At 46.7% G+C, this 19,644-nt stretch overlaps 1 protein-coding gene across 4 annotated transcripts in view; it reads right to left on the bottom strand.

The window, feature by feature from the left end:
• CLCC1 (chloride channel CLIC like 1) overlaps positions 1 to 19,644 on the bottom strand; it is a 1,126,062-nt gene that overhangs the window by 811,146 nt on the left and 295,272 nt on the right. For all 4 annotated transcript variants that reach the window (XM_069641849.1, XM_069641853.1, XM_069641850.1 and 1 more), the window contains one exon: positions 3,912 to 4,019. In XM_069641849.1, coding sequence (XP_069497950.1) covers positions 3,912 to 4,019 — 108 coding nt within the window. The remainder of the gene's footprint in view (positions 1 to 3,911; positions 4,020 to 19,644) is intronic.

The following is a 19,644-nucleotide window of genomic DNA, read 5'->3' as shown; positions in this document are numbered from 1 at the left end:
CATTACTACTAGCTAGATTGCGCACAGATGTAGGAGAGAAGAATACATTACTTAACCCTGGCAATGTTATTTCTGATTAATGTTCCTCCCATGGATTCCTCATCTTTGATATATGAGATGGCGGCGTGTGTCATCGACTCAAGGTCCCTCAGCGGCTGCCATCCTGCTCTCGGCCCTCACGTCAACGCTGGTATAAGTAGCATGCATCGTGCTTGTCGCCTCAGTTCATGTTTTCCCCTCCTTATGCACAGCCGTCGCGAAGGGTAATGAAACCCAGACGCTGAAAGAGAGAAAGATGCAAACAATGAAAATTCCCCTTAAAAAACAGAGAGCTAGGCTGGGTGGAGGATTAGGAATCTGTGGGAGGAACATCCATCAGAAAGAACATTACCAGGGTTAAGTAATTAGTTCTTCTAATAGATTGTGTCCTACCACGGATTCCTCATCTTTGATAGAATCCCATAGCGGTTTGTAGATGGAGTTGGGAATAAAGAATGTACTATTGATTTATGCTGTGGAGAAAAGCTTTCCCAAATTTAGCCTCCTGACCCGACAGAATCTAGGCAGTAATGCTTAGTAAAGGTGTGCATAGAAGACCTGGTTGCATCACTGCAAATGTCCTGCATCGACACCCCCTGTGAAGAGCTGAAGAAGTAGCCACTAAACCATCAGGGACATCCTTGCCAGCCAAAGTGTAGCATTCAGTGATGCATAAAATGATCCATCCAGATAAGGTCTGTTTGGTATAGACCACAAAGAGCTGGTTCCTCCTGTCCGACTTTAGCCAACCTGTTAATGTAAAAGCTCAACGCTCTCTTTGGGTCCAAGCGAAGGGCGACCCCTCAAAACAACCTTCTCCTTAAACAAGGTAGTAAACAGGGGTTTAGCCTGAGGTTCGCTCACTCTGCGAGCTGAAGCAATCGCTGTCAGAAAGACAGTCAGAATCAACATCCTAAGTGGACACAAATGAAGAGGCTCAAATGGAGCTCCCATTAAGAAATTCAACACCAAAAGAAGGTCCAAAACCAGAACTATAAAAGGAACCGGTGGAAAGACATTTGTCAGCCCCTTCAGGAACTGGATGACGATGGGAAGTTTAAAATAAGAACTGTAGTCAGGTGAGCACTTGCAAATGGATAGCGCTGCCAGATTACTTTACTTTCCCAGTGGAAACATGTAGCCCTTGATGGGCCAAACGTAACAAAAAAGATAGCACTGATGATGTGTCATAAGTAACAGAGTCTATATTCTTAGCTCTGCACCAGCTGCAAAACTTGCTCCAATGGCAGCGGTATAGAGTCTTTGCTGCTGGCCTTGTGTCCGATAGCAACACCTCCATTAAGTCCTCCGGGAGGTCCCAATCTCTGTATTTCAACCTCTCAGAAACCAGACGTGAAGGTTCAGACTTCTTCTGATTTCTGGGTGAAGGCGGCAACCTCCTTCTTGGGTTAGCAGGTCTGCTCTATGGAGAAGAATCAAATTGGAGGGCAGATGGACATGTCCAGAAGGTCTGGGTACCATATTCTCCTGGCCCAGTCCGGAGCATTCAGGATCATGGAAATATTGTCTCTTGGCTGTTCGCTTGCAGCCTCCTTCAAAGTTCCAAGGTAAAGAAAATCCCAAAAGTGTCATACAAGCAAAGTTCCATGAAGCAACAAAAGTTCCAAATAGAAATGCTGTTACCAACAGAATAGTTGTTTCCGCCTTGGCTTCTGCAGAATGTGAATGTAGCCAGTTTGTTGCGCACAAGGGTAGCGATCAGGATTTTGGGTGAAAAAATGATTTTGCAGGTTTTCCTCATGTATATTAATCTATTCTTGGCAGGAGGGACTGTGATGAATGACTGAAGTCTTTGGTCACAGTCAAAGAGGACCCCAACATTAGGAACCTTGGTTGATGGGAGGGAGGAGGTTGGGGTGGGATGGGACAGTGGAGTTAGCAAAAGAAGTAGGCGAAAATAGAACTTCCGTCTTGGAGGAATTAAGAATTAGGAAGTATGAAGACATCCAGTGATAGGTTGATGTAAGGCAAATGTTAATGCATTCAGAGATGGTAGGAGCGAAGAAAGGAAAAGATAAGATGTTTTTATCATCTGCAGAGGCGATATTGAGTGTCAAGAGATGAGATGAGTCCAAGGAAGGAGGCGTAGTGATAACAAAAAGTTGTGGGTAGAGGACTGATGCTTGGAAGACTGCCAGGGGTAGAGGTGTGGGTGAAGAAGAGTTAGAGTTTCAGGAAATGGAGAACGGGGGTATCAGAGAGAAATAAGACCATCCACTGAAGAGCAATGTTTGTGAAAGCCAAAGGAGGAGAGAGTCTTAAGGAGAAGGATGGTCCAATTTATCAAAGGCTACATATAGAGGTGGAGTTGTGTGAGGATGGAAAAAAGGAGACGAGATGAGTCGTAAGAGATGCGTGGGTGAGAACAGTTTCAGTGGAGTGTTCGCTGTGGAAGCCTGATTAGGGGATCCCAAACTGAGTGGGCCGCAAAATAGTCGACAATACAGCTGAGGATTTTGGATTGGTGAGGAGGAAAAAGACCCATCTGTAAAAAGAGGAGATGTTGGAGTCGGCCCTGGGTTTCTTAATCATGGAGATGACATTGGCTATTTTTGACAGGCGTGGAAGATGCCACTGTATAGGGAAACATTGAAGAGGAAAAAAAGGTAGGAGGCGCGGATAGTATCAAGCTCTTTGAAAGTTAATGGTGCAAATGGATCAATGGGACTACAAGAGGGATTAGCAGAATGCAGGATAAATATTAGTTGGGTGGAGGTGTGAGAGGAAGGTGTGGCGGTGACAGGAGGTGGACAGAAAGACGGAGGGGGTTGGAGATATATGAGGCTGGACAAGTTGCCATATTTTAGAAATTTAGGAGATGTAGGAGGCATATTCAGCAGAGAAAAGGGCGGACAGGGAGTGTATTTCTGGGGAAAGCATAAACTGGAATGACAGTGAAAATCTGTGGTGTTGAGAACACACAAAAGATGCAACGGTCAGTATAATAAGATTTGGACAAACAGTGCATTAGTAAGGAAATGGTTTCAATGTTTGTGTGAAGGGTAGTCGGAGTGGCCTTGTCAAGGGAGGAGGGAGGGGACAGAGGTAGAGAACCAGATTTCAGAGATTTGAACAGATGAGAGTTGAAGTGGTCGGTAATAAATAAAGATTTATTACAAAGGGATTGAGCACTGCAGAGGCCGAAGGTTAAGGTGCCTGTGGGTCGGAGGGGGGGCATGGGCAAGGAGCGCAATTGGGGAATAGTAGAGGGAAGGAGGGGTTGTAAATTGGATAAACGTGGGCAGTGTACAGTGGAGAGGAGCAGTCAAGGTGCTGTTTAGATTAAGAATGGAGTGCAAGGCTAGAGAGTGAAAACGGGGAGTGGGCATGGGGATAGCTGGAGACTGTGAGAAAGAGGGAGTAGAGTTAGGAGCAAAAGTAGAAAAAGCAGGGGCATGGTGATTTGGTGGTACGGGGGGGGAAATATGGTGGGAGTTAAGAGTATGGAGCTAAGGAAGATGTAACTATATGATCAATTATTGGGCCTGTATCAACTAAAACATTACAGTGAAGTTGCACTAGGGCAGCAGTGAACAAAAGATTACAGTTAGTTTCAAAAGGCTGCTAGCGAACAATCCTACTCTCAGTATGTAATTGAATCAAGGGATGTTAAGCTGTGTGAGGTTGTCTGGGCATGGGAAGTGGGCCCTAGCATCGTCCAGGTCCAAATATGTCCAAACAGAACATGCATTTAGCTTAGAAACCTGCTGATGTAGATATCAAGAGCAAATTACAGTACCGATGAGGCCTTTTTGGCATAGATCGGTTTAAATGAAACAAAATAATATTCAATTTACGCAAGTTACCCAACATAACAGCAATAGAAAAAAGTATAGTTTTCAAGAACTTGCCTCTTTAAGTAATGCGGTTTGCTTCAGTTCACACTCTGCTTTTACTGCGGCACAAGCCATCTGACTGGCAACTTGGGACGTCTTATCATCGTACTTCTGGCGGTCCACCTTTTAGTAAAAAAGAAATAACATTTTCCAAACTTAGACAGTGCATTTAGAATTTCTTTTCATAAAATGTAACTTGGCAAGGCCCAAAAAAGGTATAATCAAGCAGCATAGTCTGTGATAAGGTTTTTGCTACTTGTACTAAATTGGGGCCGGCCCCCTTAATGTTCATTTGAAATAAATCTTATCAAAGGTAAATGGTTATTCTCATCATAGCAATAGTCTGATTTGCTTCCTAAATAACACACATGTAAATCTATATCTTTAAAAAAGTAATAACCTTGTAAAATAACATTTCTACCCACTCTATTTGGTCACCTATGACTAAGAATGTCGTCTTCTTTTGTGACCTGCACAGTTTTGGTCATGTTTTTAAATGTAGTCATATTCATCTCCTTGTACTTGCTTTTACAATAGGAATCCAATTAATTTAGCAGGGACTGCAGGATGTTACTCAGAATCTGATCCCAAGTAGCACCTCACTGATGAAGCTGAAACATGTCTTGGGTTGCTTGCGGTCCTGTGCAGAAGGGATGTGTCCTAGCAGCTTAGTCAGGAATGACCCTTTTTGAATAGAACCAAGACTGGTCTGCATAGCAATGGTGCAGCCGGCTAAATAACAATGGAGAAGAAAGCTGTAAGGGATGCATGGTATCACAAGTATGACAGTGACAGAAGAACTACAAGTTTCAAAATCTTTATTACATTCTTGGGGGTTGGGAAAACTCCTACTTTGCGCTATAGCTATGATGGGAGTAGTCTCTACCATCAAATAATAAAGAAAACAGTCCTAGTCAGTCTATGTCAAATCAAAATGGCCTATATGAAAAAAAAATCTTAATGCCTGCCCTATCTCCTTTACAAAGAATGGGTAAAGGAGAATGTGTATGTAAAGGAAAATCAGTGTTATATAAAGGATCAAGGTGGCTGAGTCAGCTCTCCTCCCAGGTTGGACAGTATGGAGTAAAGCAGCCCCCGTAGACAGGATGACACCCTCTGGCTCAGCTTATCAAAAAAAAGGCAGTTCCAAACGTGGGTCGAGGCCCGCTTGGTCTTCCAGATTAAAGTTACTTCAGTTCACCAAAAGTTCACATAGGTCTCCCTTTGCCGGGCTCCGACCTTTCAACAAAAAGTACCTGATTCAATGTCACGCAGGTCTCCCTCAGTCAGGCTCGGACCTCGCAATCACAGAACTTGCAGGGGTTCCCTTCCCCAAGCTTTATTCACATTCATTAGGGGTTCCTTGTCATGATCTCTGCTTCCAAAAGATCAGGACTTGCCCGACTCCCTTGGAAGCAGACCCATAACCCCGTTTCCGAGTGCCAGCCAGTCCCAATTGGGACCTTTTGGACCCTGTCCTGGCGCCAGTGGCACCAGGCTCATAAAGATGCCCAGTCCCAGCGCTGGAAGCGCCGGGCTCATAATGCTTGGGTGGACTCACCTGCAGCAGACCATGCTGCTTACTTACCTGCCAGTTGAACCCCTGATCCTCTTCTGTTTGGGACTACTTTTCCTGTTGGGTGGGGCAGGAGCCACTCCCTAGGTTCAGAACACTGGAACTCTTCTGGAAAGCAGGAACTCTTTTCTTACCTAGGCGTGGCTGTGGAAGGAGACACCTAAGCACTACAGGAGGCTATTTAAACCACACCCGATGGATGAATCTTGCTTTGCGTTATTCTGCATTCTCTGCAGCAGAACGCTCATCGTGTCTTCTGCTTCTGATCCTGGGCCTAAGGGAACAAAGGCTTACCATCCTGGAATTCAGTCTTCAGCAGCACCTGTAAAGACAAAGAAAGAACAGGTTAGCACTACGGTCTTCAGTGGCAGCGCATCTCTTACCTGGTCCATCGGCTGTCACCAACGCCTCGCGCTGCATTCCGGCATCTGAAAGACAAAGGCTTACCTACTCTTCGCATGCTCCGGAGGTCTTCGCACTGCATTCCGTCATCTGAAAGACAAAAGCTTACCAGCTCTTCGCACGCTCCGGAGGCCTTCGGCGCTGCATCCCGCATCTGAAAGACAAAAGAAGGTGCGTTTAAAGACATTGGGCAACTTTATTACTCACGTGCCATTACTCCTTCCCACGCCGAATCCAGTGGGTATTCCAGCACCCTTCAGCTTCTCTAAAGCTCCGAACTTGTACCTGCAAGATAAAAGGGACAGTTAGTGCGCATCGTGAAGCAGGCTACAAGCGCTTACTTACGTGTTTCCAGGCGCTTCTATTCCTCACGCGGGTTCGATCCTCAACTCTCATCAGCCTGCCATCCGCCATCGCCGGAACCCTGCAAAACAAGAGATATCATTACAAAAGACTTTTAAGACATTTGAAGTGCCCAGAACTTACCGTTCGTGCAGTTAACGACAGACAGCAGTCCTCTGAGGTCAAGAGGCCTGCACCCTTATCCAGTGAAGAAACTGGTTACGGCACCCTGCCCCGAGGCAGATGGAGAGCTCGGCGTTCACTTACCTAAGGTGAGGGTGTTAACCTTTGGGGTTCTACAGGAGAAGAGAAAGGGAAGAGGAGAGAGGCACCCAATAACCCCAGTTCATTAATCCCATATTTTCTATCTGCAGACATATTACTCTTCGAGTCAGACATACAGTGCACAGAGGTCCAGCCCAAAGAGCCAACCGTGTGTTACACATCACCTTTGAAGATACGGCATTCACCCAGTCAAGACCGGCGCCTCTGCGGGAATCAGGTGAGCGTTATAGAACGCAAAGCCTATTGCAAAACTCCCACCCAGGCGCTATGGAAACCTCGGATACCGACCAGCTAGCCCAGTTACTTGGGGAACTAAGAGCAGAAGTGCATGCAGCCCGTCAGGAAACTAATGCTCTAAGAAGGGAACTGATTATTTCCAAGGAGCGAACAGACGATCTCGCTAGACAATTGCTACAGTCACAAGCCGGACAAACTCCGTTACCCGCATCAGGGGCAAATCTTCCTTCAACATCCTCTACGAACCCAGTGCAGATCAACCTACCTGGGAATGTACCTCTGGCTCCGCCCGAATGATTTTCTGGTGACCCAAAGAGGTTTGCAGTATTTATTAATCAGTGCCGGTTGCACTTCTTATGCCGGCCAGCAGCCTTTCCAACTGATCAAGCTAAGGTAGCTTTCGTGCTTTCGTACCTTAGTGGCAATGCGGCAGACTGGTCGATCCCTCTAGTTAATCAAGATGATCCGGTTCTCCATGATTTTCAAGCTTTTCAGCTCAGTATGGAAAAACTGTTTGCAAGACATTCACAGGGGCAGGCCTTGGACAATGAGCTCCTTTCATTGCGACAGGGTAATCAAGACCTTTTGGCTTATATTGCGTCTTTCAACAGACTGATAGTGGAAACTCGATGGCCTGAGGACAAAAGGATTACGCTGTTTTATAGAGGTCTACGTGGAGAGCTCAAAGATGTGTTAGCCCAAGTAGTGAATCCCCCACAAGACTGTTCGGACTATATTGACTTAGTCGTTCAAATTGACCACAGACTGCAGAACAGGAAGGCCGGTCGTTCCAAGTTTGATGCTCGAGTATTTTCCAAACCACCAACTCCTACCAAAGGAGTAGACTCCGGGGAACCCATGCAAATAGGGGGCCTGAAAGGACCACTAACACAAAAGGAGCGGGAAAGGAGAAAACAGCTGCAATTATGCCTCTATTGCGGAAACTCGGGGCACTTTCTTCGAGACTGTCCGGTGAAACCAGCCAAGAAGGCAGTAGGAGCTGCAGTTACCAGGGTCACAAACTCTGAGCAGGGAAACGACCTCGCCCGACAAGAATAGAGGTCCTCTTGCCGAGCGTTAAAACCAGTTCCATGACCTCGCATTTCGTGATACCTATGGTCCTCATTAGCCCTGAACATCCGGATCGATTACATGCGATTGAAGCTTACGTCGACAGCGGTGCCATCGGCAATTATGTGGATCATGAAATGGTTTTGAGGATGAATCTGACTTTTTGTCCAAAGGCTGTAAAGGACGTCATTACTACGGTGGATGGTACGGAGATAGCCTCCGGACCAGTAACGCATACCACCCAAGAAGTGACGCTAGTAAGTCAAGATGGACACCATGAGAAGATCGTGTTCGATGTGATCAAGGCCCCTCAGTTCCAGATTATTCTAGGAATTCCTTGGTTCTCCCCAGTTACCTCCTGAATACCTAGAATTCCAAGATGTTTTCCGGAAGGATCAGGCTAACTCTCTACCTCCTCATAGGTCTTATGACTGCCAGATAGACCTGATACCTGGATCTACTCCTCCTTGTAGTAGAATTTATGCCCTCACCGAGCCTGAGAATCTTCACCTCCGACAATACCTGGATCAATACCTAGCGAATGGGTTTATTCGTCCTTCCAAGTCCCCTGCTTCCTCAGCTTTGTTCTTCGTTCCAAAAAAAGAAGGGGACCTTAGAACTTGTATAGATTATCACGCCCTGAACCAGATCACCGTTAAGAATAGATATCCGTTACCTTTGATCCCTGAACTCCTGGACCAAGTCAGAAAAGCATGCATATATACAAAGCTGGATCTTAGAGGAGCCTACCACTTGGTACGAGTAAAAGAGGGCGATGAATGGAAGACGGCCTTCCGCACCAAGTATGGGCTATTTGAATATCAGCAAAACAAAAGAGTTGATGGCTGGAAGGTTTAGAATAAATCTTGACCTCTGGCATTGCTCTGGGCAACCCTCCAGACCATCGTTCTTCGCCTGCCAAGCCATTACAAAAGGGGAAAAACCATATGCATATCAGGCTTGGTCCCACCCCCAAAGGGGTAGTCCAGCCCGAACTGCTAGGTCACATCCCTTTTGCACGAGACCACAAGCATCCCCAGACATGTTTCAGCCTTGTTGGGCGTCATCAGTGAGGAGTAGCTTGGGTCTCTAGGCCCAGCAGGCAAGGGACCCACGTCTGGGCATACCCTTCCCACTCGGGGTGACAATAGCAAAACAAAAGAGTTGATGGCTGGAAGGTTTAGAATAAATCTTGACCTCTGGCATTGCTCTGGGCAACCCTCCAGACCATCGTTCTTCGCCTGCCAAGCCATTACAAAAGGGGAAAAACCATATGCAAATCAGGCTTGGTCCCACCCCCAAAGGGGTAGTCCAGCCCGAACTGCTAGGTCACATCCCTTTTGCACGAGATCACAAGCATCCCCAGACATGTTTCAGCCTTGTTGGGCGTCATCAGTGAGGAGTAGCTTGGGTCTCTAGGCCCAGCAGGCAAGGGACCCACGTCTGGGCATACCCTTCCCACTCGGGGTGACAATAGCAAAACAAAAGAGTTGATGGCTGGAAGGTTTAGAATAAATCTTGACCTCTGGCATTGCTCTGGGCAACCCTCCAGACCATCGTTCTTCGCCTGCCAAGCCATTACAAAAGGGGAAAAACCATATGCAAATCAGGCTTGGTCCCACCCCCAAAGGGGTAGTCCAGCCCGAACTGCTAGGTCACATCCCTTTTGCACGAGACCACAAGCATCCCCAGACATGTTTCAGCCTTGTTGGGCGTCATCAGTGAGGAGTAGCTTGGGTCTCTAGGCCCAGCAGGCAAGGGACCCACGTCTGGGCATACCCTTCCCACTCGGGGTGACAATAGCAAAACAAAAGAGTTGATGGCTGGAAGGTTTAGAATAAATCTTGACCTCTGGCATTGCTCTGGGCAACCCTCCAGACCATCGTTCTTCGCCTGCCAAGCCATTACAAAAGGGGAAAAACCATATGCAAATCAGGCTTGGTCCCACCCCCAAATGGCTAGTCCAGCCCGAACTGCTAGGTCACATCCCTTTTGCACGAGACCACAAGCATCCCCAGACATGTTTCAGCCTTGTTGGGCGTCATCAGTGAGGAGTAGCTTGGGTCTCTAGGCCCAGCAGGCAAGGGACCCACGTCTGGGCATACCCTTCCCACTCGGGGTGACAATAGCAAAACAAAAGAGTTGATGGCTGGAAGGTTTAGAATAAATCTTGACCTCTGGCATTGCTCTGGGCAACCCTCCAGACCATCGTTCTTCGCCTGCCAAGCCATTACAAAAGGGGAAAAACCATATGCAAATCAGGCTTGGTCCCACCCCCAAAGGGGTAGTCCAGCCCGAACTGCTAGGTCACATCCCTTTTGCACGAGACCACAAGCATCCCCAGACATGTTTCAGCCTTGTTGGGCGTCATCAGGTCATGCCCTTCGGACTTTGCAATGCCCCGGCCGCCTTTCAATATTTTATGAACGATGTCCTCAGAGAGCTCATAGATATGTGTGTTGTTGTTTACATTGACGACATCCTCGTTTATTCTTCATCGGAAACTGAACATCGGAAACACGTGAAAATGGTCCTCGAGAGATTGCGTCAACACAAACTTTTCGCTAAGTTGGAAAAATGTGTTTTCAACGTAACTGAAGTTGAATTCTTGGGATTCATATTATCACCTAGCGGAGTGCGTATGGATTCAAAGAAGGTCGATGCAATTCTCAAATGGCCATCGCCATCCTCCGTAAAAGGTGTTCAAAGCATGTTAGGCTTCGCTAACTTTTTCCGCAGGTTTATCCCCGAATTCTCTCGAATAGTCCAGCCCATCACCGCCTTGTTAAAGAAAAACAAACGTTTTGAATGGTCTACCGAGGCGGAACAAGCTTTCCAGAATTTGAAGACTAGATTTATCTCTGCACCGATCTTAAAACATCCTCGCCCAGAACTCCCCTACATCGTTGAAACTGATGCTTCGAGCCTTGCCATGGGGGCAGTTCTATCACAAAAGGACCCAGTAACCAATCAGTTGCATCCCGTGGCATTTTGGTCCCGCAAATTCTCGCCTCCCGAAATCAATTACACTATTACTGATAAGGAACTTCTAGCTATCAAGTCCGCCTTTAAGGCTTGGCGGCATTATCTTCTGGGGGCCCGACACACCGTTACTGTGATTACAGATCACCGAAACCTGCAATATTTGAAAACCGCAAAAGCTCAATCCTCTAGGCAACTCCGTTGGGCACTATTCTTTGCCGAGTTTGACTTCATAATTACCTATCGACCTGGTACAAAAAACGGTAAAGCTGATGCCCTTTCTCGGATGGGAGTGGAAGAACATTTGATCAATCCTAAACCTGTACCTATCATTCCCGAACAAAGAATTCTAGGTGTAATCGCCACACAATCCATAGAGGAAGTTAAGGATAAAGCCAGGCTACTGGTAACGCCAGCAGACATACAGAATTGGCATCTGCAGGGAAAGGACTTTACGGTGAAGGACAACCTATTATATTTCCAAGAACGGTTATACCTGCCCAGCACAGAATTACAGAAAAAGGTAATCCCTTGTTATCACGATTCTTTAATGGAAGGACATCCCGGTATGACCAAGACCTCAGAAAAGATCAAGCGCTACTTCTGGTGGCCGTCTTGGAAAAAAGATATCAGAGACTTTATAATGTCCTGTGGAGTATGCGCCCAAAACAAGAGTCAAAAGGAAAAACCAGCCGGCCTCTTACGCCCTATTGACATCCCGCCTCGCCCTTGGCATACGCTTTCTATGGACTTCATCACCGATCTACCTCCATGCTCCGGATACAATACGATCCTAGTAATCGTGGACCTATTCTCCAAGATGGCGCATTTCATTCCACTCAAAGGCTTACCAACAGCAGCAACTCTGGCCCGAGAATTTCTCGAAAACATCGTCCGACTGCACGGTTTTCCTTCAGTTCTAATTTCGGATCGAGGTAGTCAATTTATTTCTCATTTTTGCCGAAGTTACTGTCGGTCGGCTCAAATTGATGTGAGACTTTCGACCAGCTACCACCCTCAAACCGACGGACAAACCGAGAGGACCAATCAAACTCTGGAACAGTATTTGCGCTGCATGCTACAACAAACTGAAAAATCTTGGAAAGATATCCTTTGGATAGCCGAATATGCCTACAATAACTCTGTCCACTCGGGAACTGGGAAGACCCCGTTTTTTCTTTTATACAGTAGTCACCCTCGAACCTCGGAGTTGGATCCACTCCAAGATTTTGGAACACCAGCAGTAGACCACCTGCATTCTACAATCACCCAAGCCTTTAAGGAAGCCGTTTCTCACCTTCAAAGGGCTAAAGAACAATACAAGAAAGGAGCAGACCAACATCGGAAGGAAGCCCCCCAATATCAAGTAGGAGATCAAGTCTGGTTATCCACCAAATATCTACCTCTAAAAGGACCACGCACATTCAACCCAAGATACCTTGGTCCCTATTCCATCACTACCATAGTAAATCCAGTAGCGGTCAAGTTGGACTTGCCCCCTCACATGAAGATACATCCGGTCTTCCACGTCTCTCTATTAAAACCTGTGCAACCTCAAACCCGACTAACTACATCTCCAAAACCTATTCTAGTTGATGGAGAACTCGAGTTTGAAGTCAAAAGCATCCTGGATTCCAAGATCTCCAAATCTAAACTATTTTACCTGATTGACTGGAAAGGCTACGGTCCCCAAGAAAGATCCTGGGAACCTGCAGAATATGTCCACGCGCCTCGTCTAATCAAAAGATTTCATCAAACATTTCCTAACAAGCCCAAACCCCCGGAGAAGCCCGGTTTGGGAGGGGCCTTGAGGGGGGGTGCTGTCATGATCTCTGCTTCCAAAAGATCAGGACTTGCCCGACTCCCTTGGAAGCAGACCCATAACCCCGGTTCCGAGTGCCAGCCAGTCCCAATTGGGACCTTTTGGACCCTGTCCTGGCGCCAGTGGCACCAGGCTCATAAAGATGCCCAGTCCCAGCGCTGGAAGTGGACTTACCTGCAGCAGACCATGCTGCTTACTTACCTGCCAGTTGAACCCCTGATCCTCTTCTGTTTGGGACTACTTTTCCTGTTGGGTGGGGCAGGAGCCACTCCCTAGGTTCAGAACACTGGAACTCTTCTGGAAAGCAGGAACTCTTTTCTTACCTAGGCGTGGCTGTGGAAGGAGACACCTAAGCACTACAGGAGGCTATTTAAACCACACCCGATGGATGAATCTTGCTTTGCGTTATTCTGCATTCTCTGCAGCAGAACGCTCATCGTGTCTTCTGCTTCTGATCCTGGGCCTAAGGGAACAAAGGCTTACCATCCTGGAATTCAGTCTTCAGCAGCACCTGTAAAGACAAAGAAAGAACAGGTTAGCACTACGGTCTTCAGTGGCAGCGCATCTCTTACCTGGTCCATCGGCTGTCACCAACGGCTCGCGCTGCATTCCGCCATCTGAAAGACAAAGGCTTACCTACTCTTCGCATGCTCCGGAGGTCTTCGCACTGCATTCCGGCATCTGAAAGACAAAAGCTTACCAGCTCTTCGCACGCTCCGGAGGCCTTCAGCGCTGCATCCCGCATCTGAAAGACAAAAGAAGGTGCGTTTAAAGACATTGGGCAACTTTATTACTCACGTGCCATTACTCCTTCCCACGCCGAATCCAGTGGGTATTCCAGCACCCTTCAGCTTCTCTAAAGCTCCGAACTGGTACCTGCAAGATAAAAGGGACAGTTAGTGCGCATCGTGAAGCAGGCTACAAGCGCTTACTTACGTGCTTCCAGGCGCTTCTATTCCTCACGCGGGTTCGATCCTCAACTCTCATCAGCCCGCCATCCGCCATCGCCGGAACCCTGCAAAACAAGAGATATCATTACAAAAGACTTTTAAGACATTTGAAGTGCCCAGAACTTACCGTTCGTGCAGTTAACGACGGACAGCAGTCCTCTGAGGTCAAGAGGCCTGCACCCTTATCCAGTGAAGAAACTGGTAACGGCACCCTGCCCCGAGGCAGATGGAGAGCTCGGCGTTCACTTACCTAAGGTGAGGGTGTTAACCTTTGGGGTTCTACAGGAAAAGAGAAAGGGAAGAGGAGAGAGGCACCCAATAACCCCAGTTCATTAATCCCATATTTTCTATCTGCAGACATATTACTCTTCGAGTCAGACATACAGTGCACAGAGGTCCAGCCCAAAGAGCCAACCGTGTGTTACACATCACCTTTGAAGATACGGCATTCACCCAGTCAAGACCGGCGCCTCTGCGGGAATCAGGTGAGCGTTACATTCCTTTCCCCAAGCTTTATTCACATTCCATGTCTCCCTCGGTCGGGCTCCGACCGTTCACAGATGTCAAAGACTTTCGAGTGTGCAAGGCTTTTTCCATAGACCTCAGCAGGACCACTTCAACTTTCACTTTATTTCTACCTTATGGTATTTGCCCCAGTATCTCTTGGTCTTGGTAGTTCCACAACACAAACAGAAAAGTTAAAAGAAATCTTTCTCTTAGAGCAATCACCTGTTAACTTCCCCTTTCGACCGGATTACTCTGGACCATTGCGCATTTCAGAGTTCATTCACTTCTTTGCTTTTTATCAAGACAGCAAACATTTCGCCTAGACTTTCGAGTGGGCTATTTCCTTTCACTGTACCACTCCGCTGCTCTGTATCACGGCTTCACAGTTATCAGACTCTTTAAAGTTCATTACTGGTTTGCTTTCTTTTGTGTCTCATCAGCATGCACGCAACCTTCAATTGTAAGATACACTGTTGCGGCTTCAATCTTTCCTTGACACAAAATGGCCTTTCATGTTTTTCGCTAACTCACCGGTTGTGTGCATTCCTTTCTTTTCTCTGCGGCTTTGATTCACAAGTCAAGGTTGATACCAAAGGCTTGGTCTCGCCTCCCCAACTTTGCGTTCACCCGGGAGGGTCGCTGGCATAATTGAAACACAACGCAGGCTTCTTCTTGGCTGGGATTTGGCTCTCTCTGAATATCCCTCACGTTTTATCGGAGGAAACAACCTCCTGCAGGGATCTTCAGGGTTTCTCTACCCCTCCCTCTGGTCCCTCGATCAGTCGTCCTGCTCCAGTGGGTTTGCCTTCACCCCGAAGATCTGCTCCTTATCATGTCTCCCCTTGCTCAGAGTGTCTCAATGTTCCGCCTTTAATCCATGGGGAGGGGGAGCTAATGGGCATCAGATGTATGTGATCAAGGTAAAATGCCTGACTTTGCCTGACCTTATTAACGGGACATGTCCAATGAGATATGCAAGTGTTAGCCTTTTTACTCTCAGTCCTCCTCTTACTCCGCCCAGTGTTTGTGTAGAAGGGGGGGGCAGAGAATCCTATAAAATAGGATGTGGTATGGGCACAAGAAAGGGGGGGATACCGTGTCTCCCCATCGGTTGCATCAACCCCACCCCCTGAAGATCCCGCACCCAGGTAATCCTCCCACACTGGTCCACCCCCAGGCTATGGATCCAAAGGCGATTGCTGTGCCCTGGGCACCTGAGAGAGAGATCCCTGGGGACTAGTAAGTGAGACACCCGTTGGTTTCTCACAACGCTCCCCAGAGGAATTCCCAGTAATTCAAATGTTTTTTTCGTGCATCACGTTTTTTTTCATTCCCGTTATCTTAGGCACATTGATTGGCTGTTCATAAATTCGATTATTTAAGATGTTTCCCTGATTAATCCTGATGGTAGTTGTTAGGTAAGATTTCCACAGAGCTGGTAAATCTTCCTTTCCTGGTTCAACTCCAGAACCTTTTACTTTTCTAGTGGGATATTTTTCTTTAATACCTAAGTGAGTGGGAACCTTTTTTCACACTCACCTAATCTTTAACTCTTTTTATGGGTGTCATTTTTAACACTCTCCATAGTGTCTTTTTAAAGTTATCATGTCTAACAACTTATTGGCAATAAGTGCCTGTTGTTGCTGGGTTGCCCTAGGGGCTCCCCACTTAACTTTCTTGTGCTAACCTTGAGTGAACTACAGTTCCCAAGGGTAGAAAGTATCTTTGGATCCCTTTTACATTTTATTCTGTGAAACCAGCACATCCCACCTTATGTGGAGTGCTGGGGAGATACAATGTATCCCCTTTCACATTAAAACTGTAACGATTATGTTACAGTGACAAACTTACCTTTAATGGCTGGTGGCAGTGATACCTTTTACTAATTTGGTGCACCTTTACCGCAGGCTGTAATCACAGCTGCATTAAAGGCACCTAAGGGTGCGCATTTTACCAAAATGGCCCCCGTCTTCTTTTTCTGCCATTTTAGTGTTTCTTGTCGTTTCTTGTTCCTTCCCCTGACATCCAGGGCGGGAAATTCCTTTGTTTGAGTTTTGCCTTTGGCGGGAGTCCCCTGGACACCCCACCCAGGCTCCAGTCAGTCTATAAGCACAGGAAGTGGGGGAGGAGTCCCTCCTTTGTCTTAGGCCTTCCTTCAACTGGGCCAAATCCCAGTGGGGGGTTGGCTGTCCTGATTGGACAGCCAGACACCCCTTTCTTGTAAAATGCGTGGAGAGAATGCAGAGGTTGTGTTGCAGTTCCTGATAAATACTGGAAACATGGAAGCTAAAGTGATGTCGTTCACTGGAACAGAAAACCGAAGAGGATGACGAAGGAAAAGCGGTGGGAATGATTTCCAGCGACCGGAGAGCCTGCTGTGTAACCGGAGCCTGCTGCAGCCCTTCCTTCCGATTGACCTGGGGTCTCCGAAAACGACGACCCAAACCCAGAGCCTGGTGAGACCCACTAAACTCAAGAAGACCTGCATTTTGAGCCATCCCACGGGTTGCTGCGACCTTGCATTCTTGCAATACCCCAATACCCTGGGACCTCCAGCCGCTGTGCGTGGCACGGTCTTCCGAATTCCAAATCTCGCTGAAACTTCGTGGGCATCCTGGTGTATCTCCAGAGACACGAATCGAGTCCAAAAAGTCCCCTCACAAGAGTGCTGGACCTTTTAAACGACGAGAATTCAACCGCGATTTTCTGTCTTCTTCTGTGCTCCTTGAAAAGGCGCGAAACCCGCAGAACCGCATTCAGCCGTGAGAAATCTTGCCTAGAGCCTTCTTCATCGATCCCTGCTGCAAAGTTCCTTCTGAGGTCTTGTGTTCAGTCTCCAGGACAAGGAATCCACTGACCGGGTATTTGGTTGCAGTCCCTGAAGTTCCCCTGCTGCAATCTCTTCTTCATTGCTGAGGTACTGTGTTGGCTTGGCTATTTTTGGTGTGCCGCCAATGATCTTTGTCTGAATGCCAGCAAGACGGAGATCCTCCTCATCGGCACACCTTCACCATCCTTTCCCCTCACTCTCTGGCCGGCCTCCCTTGGCCCTCCTCCTACCCCCACCTGTGAGGCTAAGAACCTCGGGGTCATCTTTGACTCCACCCTTTCCTTCTCCGCCCACATCTCTGAGGTCTCTAAAAAGTCAAATTTCCGACTGCACCTCCTCAGAGGTACTCTGCCTTTCCTCTCCTTCCCCCAGAAGCTCATGGTATCTCAAGCTCTGGTTCTCTCTAGCTTGGACTATTGTAACAGCCCCTTTCTAAATCTACCTGCCTCTACTCTCCGCCCTCTGCAACAAATCCAGAACAGGACTGCGAGACTTGTCCTTGGCCTCAAGCCCTGGGATCGTATCTCTCCAGCTCTGAATGCTCTTCACTGGCTCCCAGTAGATGCAAGGATTAAATTCAAAACCCTCTGCATTGTCCACAAGGCTTTCTGGGGCCTGGGTCCAAAATACCTTCAGCTATCCCTCCGCAAATACCCCCCCTCTCGAGCTCTTCGCTCCTCTACCTCAAACTCACTCAGGGTCAGTTGTTTTTTTAAGAAGCGAGCTGGGGATAGATCTCTGTCTTCGGCTGGGGCCTCCCTCTGGAACAGGACCACCTCTCCCCCTTCCATGCACTTTTCCCCTCCCCCCTCTCCTATGCACTTGCGCGTTCTCAATGTCACTGGGCCTAGTAAGATCACTGTTTTGTTCTCCCCTGTTCCCCTCCCTTGTCTTGTCGCGCTCTGAAACACTTGTGTACGGGCGTGATAGAAATAAAATATCAATATACTTACCTTAAGCCTGTTTGGATTTCTGTGTAGTCCTGAGGTGTTTTCTGCGATTGGGAGGTCCCTCGTCCAGTACACCCAGTCACACTGCTAGAATCCAGCTTGGGTGTCTTCGATAAAGCCCCTGGACCCTCTTCTAACCCTAGAAGCAAAGTACTCACTTGTTTGCCAGTTTTCCTAAGGAAGCTCTGACTTTTGCTACTAAAGAACTTATTCTAACACTGCCTGTTGGTCACTAGTCCTAGTGACCCCCCTTCTGCCACTGAGAACAATCATGCTCTAAGGGAAAGACTTTGAAGGGATTGGGACTTCTGCCTAGAAAAGAAAACAAGTGTTTTACTTACTTGTAAAGAGTTGGTGGGTAACTGTAATTCTCAGAGTGAACAGTTACACAAGTTCTTACTGATCTTGAATGTGTGATGCGCTATTCTTAAGAGTATGGTTAACATCTTTTCTTCCTTAGCCACGGTTTTACCAGTCTAAAAGAAAGTAGATGTAACGGTATTTTACTCTCCTGTGATTAGGTTGTGCCTCTTTACAAAAGTAATGTGTTGGTTTTACCAGATTATTCCCGTAGGGTAATTGTATGAGTGTCCTCCAACTGTTGGTATCACCAGGTTAGTCCTGCTAGGATAACTGTACGAGTGTCCCCCAACTGGGGCTCGCTTCCCCTGACTTGCTGCTAGCATGTCCTTAATAAGTCTACATTAGGTTGTTGCCTACCTAGAATAATTATCCAGTAAAGTGTGACATTGGGTTTTACTTTCCCCTTCATTGTGAAGTTAAAGTATGTGGGTTTTACTTACCTTGTGTTAGCTGTGTGCCATCCAAAACAAGTTACCAGAGTTATTGCTTACCTCAATATGGGGTTCCCTGATTTCCAAAGCATCTGTAATTGTATATTACATCCTTAGGTTTTACTCACCTGCTATAACTGTGTGTTATGGCAAAAGTAGTTCTAGGTTTTTACTGCACCTAGAATAAGTGTTTCACTATTCACCAAAAGTATATTGTCCAGTTGACTGTTTATGTGATTTGTTCCAAGAGTCACTGTACAACTGGATGGGCTTATTGTCCTGGTATTACCAAAAGTAATCTAAAAGTAACCATTGGTTTTTTACTCCCAAAGAATAGGCTTGACCTATACTAAATGTGTATAACAAGGTTTTGACTTCCCTAGAACTACTGTTAGGTGTTCCAAATAAGGTTTACACTTGGGTCTGTGTACTTTCAAGTATAATGTTGTGTTTTATATTGTGATTTCTTATAATGTGTTAGTGCTTACTTAAACCCTAGATTTATCTGGGCCTACCTGTATTTAAATAAACCCTTTATTTTTACAATGCATAGTGTTTCAGTGTTTCTTTGGATCATTATTATTACCATTTTCACTTGTACTGTATCTACTGCCCTCTCTCCCTCCTAAAATAAGCCTGGCTGCTCTGTTTACGCTACCCCGAACTCAGGTGGTACAGCTTATACTAAGAGTGGAGTCTTGTACTGCCTCAGTAGAATGGTTTTGCTAGGCCCTTAACTGGACTTCAGAAAAACTGTCCTAACAGTAGTTTTCATGTTTTTGGGGCAGTCAGCCTTTTATGACAAATCAGATATTTGCAGTGAAATCTCCATTCGGTTATTTTTAACAACTTTATTTTTATTTCAACAATAACAATATGGACGGATACAGTCCTTTACGGAAAGAAGATAAGTCAGTAAATAAAAAAAATCCAAGGCAATGGCACAGACATGTACAATGCATCGTAGTCGGCAAAGTAATTGAGAATTCAAGCACACCTT

Source organism: Ambystoma mexicanum, chromosome 1q, assembly GCF_040938575.1.
Source record: "Ambystoma mexicanum isolate Mex_15411 chromosome 1q, UKY_AmexF1_1, whole genome shotgun sequence".
Taxonomy (NCBI): domain Eukaryota; kingdom Metazoa; phylum Chordata; class Amphibia; order Caudata; family Ambystomatidae; genus Ambystoma; species Ambystoma mexicanum.
Note: the sequence above shows the minus strand (reverse complement) of the source record. Positions and strands in the feature narration are given on the sequence as shown.